The 6,327-nt window shown below is 42.7% G+C and overlaps 1 protein-coding gene across 11 annotated transcripts in view; it reads right to left on the bottom strand.

Moving 5' to 3' along the window:
• Positions 1 to 2: 2 nt before the first annotated feature.
• The window catches only part of LARP1 (La ribonucleoprotein 1, translational regulator), a 137,656-nt gene continuing 131,331 nt past the window's right edge, over positions 3 to 6,327 (bottom strand). For all 11 annotated transcript variants that reach the window (XM_044451039.1, XM_044451030.1, XM_044451033.1 and 8 more), the window contains one exon: positions 3 to 5,897. In XM_044451039.1, the coding sequence (XP_044306974.1) occupies positions 5,652 to 5,897 (246 nt within the window). In that variant the 3' untranslated portion in view covers positions 3 to 5,651. The remainder of the gene's footprint in view (positions 5,898 to 6,327) is intronic.

Below are 6,327 nucleotides of genomic sequence, written 5' to 3'. Positions count from 1 at the left end.
CATGGTCTTTTGAGGTTTTTATTTTTATACATTTTTGTATTAAAAAGGAAAAAGCATAATTACCACAAATTACAAAGGACTAAAGCACTACTAGAATAATGAGTCACATCAGCCTAGAAAGCAGATACTCTGAATAATATTACTGTTTATAATACAGGCTCTCATTCAAGTATTTTACAGTTTTTTCCTCTTCCTTCCCCTCCCCCCCACCCCAATGTGATGATGATCCTAGCACATGGGTTAAGAATTACATACTATTAACAGGAGATGGGATTGTGTACGGTGGGCCATACTAACAAGATCTTTCCCTCCCAGGTGATATATGGTAACAGTTGGTTTAAAGTTTTCCAAGAATAAATACAGCTGAAAGTGATTACAAACACTTTTGGGGTTTTGTTTTTAGCAAAAGGGGTGAAGTTGGAGCACACACATACACATACATGCGCACACACATTCTCTCTCACTCATTCACTCAGGGAGAGCAAGAATACCAAACAGATGTTCTTTTCTACTGTGACGAAGTTATAAGACATCTATACAAAACAATCATTGCATCTTTTGCCAGTTGCTCATCCAATTTTTTTTTAGCAGCTTAATACAGACTTTACACGAATGAAACTCCAACCCTCACCATTTAAAGCTCAATGCTGACTTCCAAGTCACAGTTTCACAGGCTGCATATCCCAATCATCACATAGTGCACTACTGCAGGGACAAGCCAACAATGAGAGAGGTTGAAGAGGAGACAGCCAATCCTGCTCCACAGCCACGTAATGCTACAACAGGAAGGCTTTGGTGGGCAAAAGCTTCTGCTAAGGCCACTGATATTCCTAGCCAAGTAATGTCAGTGGCTCAGGCCACCCTGCTGAACCAAGATTCTGGGAGGGAGAACAAATAGATACAGGAACCAATTCTGGGAGGGAGAACGAATAGATGCAAGAACCAATATCATTAAGGAAATAAACAAAAAGAGGGCAACCGAAGGCCAGACTTGGCAGAACAAGTCTAAAACCATACAGCAATGGTTAAGCCCTTTACATGCCCTTTACATGCTTCCAACCATAGGGTGTCCTCATCACAGATACATCGGTCCTATGTTCAAGTGTCTTCAGAAAGTGAAAATGTAAACGAAATGTTATCCTTAGAATTATTTAAAAACAAAAACTTTGTCCAAACCCATGTTACTGAGATGAAATTGCCCACCACCCCCCATAAAACCACTCATATATGAAATTGATTTAAAAAAATAACTGAGGCATTTAACAATGTAGCTACCCATCCCTTCTAAAAACCTAGCTGATTTTTTAAAAGTTATTGACACATCTATGTTGTAGAAGAGGATCCATATGGAGAGATAATAGAGCACGGCAGAGTTTGCTGCATTAACAGATTTGATTGTTTATGCTTAACCAAAAGAAAAACAAGGCTTGAATGATGCCTCCCATCCCATCCCTCTATTTTAAACACACATGGCAGAATAGTGAGGTTACTGTGTCATATGCTAAACATAGAATCAGCCAACAAACCAGAAGCAAGATGGGAAAGTACAGAACTTTGAACAAACACAACTGCAAAGGTGGGAGGAAGAAAAGGAAGGGGTAAAAGGGGGTAGGACAGACAAAGCACCAACACTTACTACTAATAAAGGTCACTTTCACTGACCATCCTAAACCAGTTTTTACACCCCTCATTAAGACTTGGATGTAAGGATGTTAGGACACCAGCTATCCAGCATGGCAAGACAAAGGTATCTTCTGCCTATGATAGGAAAGCTTTAGTGTTCCCAATGGGAAACACAAGCTATGTGTTTTAATGGTAGCCTCAGACATTAGGCAACAGCAGATAGCTTTTACAACACAACTAAGAAAAAATGCTTCTCAGAAGATATTACCACTGCACATTAGGACAGCATAGGATACCCACATCTGCTGAATTTGTTTTGAAAACCAAGGTACAAGTAGAAACAGAATTATTACAACATAGGGAATCCCTTTCACATTTATTCTTTTTCCAAAGAGTGGTCATGGCAAAGTCCATCTTCTCTGCTGGAAAACCTTGAGTCAAGAAGCCAAATTCTATTCCCTGTTTTTATACATATACATAAAATGGGGGTAGGGGGGGAGAGGAGAGGGGACCAAAGCCATGGAAAATGACAATTGTTCCATGAGCAGAGCACAATGTAACAAATGCCATCTTTAAAGGATTGGCGCTGTGATCTTCTGGCACTGGCAGCCAAGGCACTGGATACGCCTGCTAAGAGTTAACAGACCTACAAGCACATGCTACCGCCTCCATTTCAAGATGGTGCTGGAGAGTCCGTGACCTATACATATGTTTTCAAAAGGCAAGTATTTTCAGATGGTTTTGAAAAGTAAAAAAGATACTTGGGATTCTAATTCAGGGACAGCTACGGAAGAATCAATGTGCCATTGTTAGCCAGATTACAGTTCTGTGCCAATGCCTTATCTTCCTAAAACCTATGCCCCCTCTTAAGTGATCTAAACTTTGCAAGAATCCTCTATTGCACCATGAAAGTTTTCTTTGCTCTCAAGCAACTTCCTCGACCATTTCTAAGAAAAAAGTTTTAAACCGAATTCCACTGGTTGATCTTGCTTTAAAAAAAAGACTTTGATCATTTGCTCCTTTCTTACAAACAACAGCTTTCCATACATTTTCCCTTATTTCATACCCAAATTGTGGTGAAGATATGACTAGTGTCCCAATCCGTACAAACTGAATTCTTGCCATGTGTAAAGGACTAGAGAAAACTGAAAGCCAGAGAAGGTTGAGTCTCCTAACTATCAAGTGCATGTTAGCATGGTTCTGCTGTTGCAACAGTGAGCTTACAGTGGGTACTCTGCCACATCTAGTGAAACCGTGGAATGCTTGGTGCATTTTTAAATCATGCCTTTTAATGGTACATACAGTAACAGGCTAAGGGTTTGAAATAACAGAGTCACAACTGACACAGGAAAGAAAAAGGAAAGAAAAAAGAAAGATCTTGCTGCTATTTGGCTGTGCTAGAACCACAGGGCGTGCTTTAACAGCATGGTCACTCAAAGACAGCTCCAAAACAAACTTCCATTAACAGCATGCGTGACACAGCTAAAAGGCAGTAACATCAGCTAGACAAAACAGGCCATGAGCAGTAAGCCCCATCTCTTTAATTATCTACATCTGTAGTACCAAAACATGTAAGAGGAGTGATAAATTAATGGCTGTGTCATCACATCCCCTGAAAAGTAACCATTTTTTTGCTCCAAATGGCTAACTGCAGGGCGTGCACTGTCCTTTCCTGACAGGCCTCATAACCACACTTTGCAGCATGCTCAGGATCGGAGATACATGCCTGGAGCGCCAATTCTTAACGCATGTGAGTACTGAAGACTTCTCCTCCTCCACCCTGCCCTGCCAAGCCCTATGGCCTTGCATCCATTGGAAACAGTCTCCACACCTCTAGAGTAGTTTACTTTTTCTAGGTGTTGAAGAACTATAGGCAGAGGATGAATTCAGCCCACAGGATCATGAAACTGCCTTCTGCACATGCATTATGGTGGGGGAAAGGGCCAAAGAGAATTATTTGGCACCTAGCCATTGCATGTGTAGAACTAAATAAATGGCACTGCACTGTCTCTGCTACCATTTATTCTTTTTTTCAAAGTCACACGACCAGCTGCAATGGTCTAATGACCAAGCAATCTCAGATCTTCCCTCCCCTACTGAATTATCTGCTAATTGATTAGAAATAGCACACCAGGGAGAGAACAAAATACAAAAACAACAAAGCAGGTTGTCAGAAACAAGTTGTCCAGACACATATGCTTCCGTCTGCTCTGACATTCACTCCCACAGCTCCAGTACCAGATGCTTTTAAGATGCTAAGAGCCATGTGGGCACACACTGTGAAATCGTCTCAGACTTAGTTCCAGCAGTTAACCCAAGAGCAGCCAAGTCAAGCATGGTGCTTTGTTTACAGTTCTAGGACACAGGATGAGAGGACATGAAGTGATTTTGTGATGCAAGACAGGCAAAGTAGCTGTAGCCAGAGAAGAGCCTAAACAGCTGTGCCCTCATTGGCTTAGTCAACCAGGGAAGGAAGGCAGGTTCGCATGCCAGTAATTAAGTAAGAATATACAGAATGGAAACCTGCATAGGCAAGTTACCACTTAGCAAGCTGCCTCTGATTTGGAAACTACCACACACAAAAGAATCCCATCCTGTTTGCTATAAAGCTGATTTTTCTGTACACACATTCTTCAACCATATATGTTAAGAGCAAGAGCACACACCTGTGGATCCTCTCCGTGCCTAGCCCACTGCCTGGTACATCTGTCTGCTTGCTTGCCTACCTGCCTGCCCGCCCTGGGATAGGAATAATTCATGAGATCAACAGGCTAGTTCCTGGCCTGCCTGGTGGGAGGAAAACGGCAGTGCACCTGGAGGTCTGAGTGAGGCAATAGCGTGTGTACTTGCTGTAGCAGGAAGGGCACTCGAACAGTTGATACATTTACATCAGCATCAACCACACAATAGCAGAAGACTTAGACTGAAGTGTCCCAGTACCCCGTGCTCCAGAGATAAAACTGTCCAAGTGATTTGAACCAACATTTAACCAGATGTCAACAGTACTGCTCCAGCTGATGCTGATCACAGAGCTGGGTCAAAGGGGAGATCACCAGCCACTGCAGGCAGGAGTCAATGAATAGGGGAACAGAGACTTATCACAGCCTGGCTGAGTCCCAAGCAGATGCCATTTCCCAAATTTGCTCAAGAAGTCAGGGATGCCTCCAAGTTCCCAACTCCACAATAAGGCAACTTATTATTTTCAAGGAAGGAAGCAAAGAAAGACTTTTTTTAACAAGTTTTTTGTGATTTTTGTTTTTAAGAGAAAGCTGTTTAAGCAAAGTCTCAGCATTCCTATGTGAAGGGAGATACTGTGCAAGTTTATGTTCTACCCATCACGCGAAAGGTACTGGGTGGGCGCAATGCAAGGTGGGCCCCAACATTCGGCCAAGATCCTTTGGTTGACTTCCAGTAGTCAGTCTATGATGGAAAGGTGAGCAGCATAGGAGGAAGCTGTAACAGAAGTGACACTTGTGATGGTGGGCAGAGGGACTCCTTGTGCATTGTCATATCCAGAATGGGAGGTGCCTGTTGGGCCTGGAAAGCCAAAGACCCATTTCCAAATGGAACCATATTGTCCGGCCCACTCTTCCAGCTTATGAAGTGGGCTGCATAGTTGTTCAGTGTTCAGTGGGATGAGAAGGAACTGGATTGCATGGGGCTGCATGATGCAGAATTATTTTGGTTTATCCAAACAAACTTCTATCAATAATTTAAAACTTGATATATATATAATATTATATATATATATATTTATATATATTTATAAAAATCTCTCCCTTCCCAACCCTACCCCCAAAAGGCGCTAAGACGTGAAAATGTGAGGATCTGGCTCCAATCACTGACTTAAAATCACTGCGAGGAAAAGGATGCTTTCAACCTTGGATCATCATCTTGTTTTTCCAGCCAACAAGAGAAATCGTGTGCGCTGCAGTCCCCCACCTCCCGCAAGCAGCCTGGTCTTAGGCACCCACATTCCAACTCCCTTGTGCATCCCTGCCCCCTTTCCATCGGAAGTTCTATTATCTCTACTTCCCCATTGTTTGAGTTTCCACAGTTGCTGTGGAAACAGCATGTGGCTGGCTCAGGTTTTTGGCATCCTCTTGCACAGACTGGCTAGATGAGGTGGGGACTTGACTAGATGACACAGAGACTTGATTGGATGGGGTCTGGCTGATTGGTTTGCTGGAAGATTGAGATGGATAACGCTTTCTTCCATCTACTCCCAATGCTGCTGGATATCTCTTGTGGCCACCTTCTTCTCCGATAGGAGGCTAAAACAAAACACAAAAAGAGGTTACTTGCCCATACCTGTGGTTCCTTGAGTGGTTACCTGTACATTCACACCTATAAGCTTGGCACCTGCATGGGGCCTCATTTCAGGAACCATGTTCAGGAATTTTGATGGGAACCTTTCCCTCACCTCCGAGTGCCTATGCTTATAGTAGATTCCTACTTATTCCTGAAGTCTCTTCAAAATGCTCATTATGGGGCCTCAACACCAAAAGGGAGTAATATCCACTGCAGTACTGAACTCCATATCAATACCAGTGATGCACTGGCATCAACACAGAATATACTAAGCAAGTTACTATACTTTTAACAGCTATTCTTCAAGTGGTCGTCTGTTCATTTACACATATGGGCTCTGTGCCTGAAAGGCATCTGCTGTCAGAAAGATTTCACAGCTAAGTGCATTTATGG

Source organism: Varanus komodoensis, unplaced genomic scaffold, assembly GCF_004798865.1.
Source record: "Varanus komodoensis strain SLA01 unplaced genomic scaffold, ASM479886v1 scaffold6_1, whole genome shotgun sequence".
Classification (NCBI taxonomy): Eukaryota; Metazoa; Chordata; class Lepidosauria; order Squamata; family Varanidae; genus Varanus; species Varanus komodoensis.
This window is presented reverse-complemented; position numbering and strand designations above follow the sequence as displayed.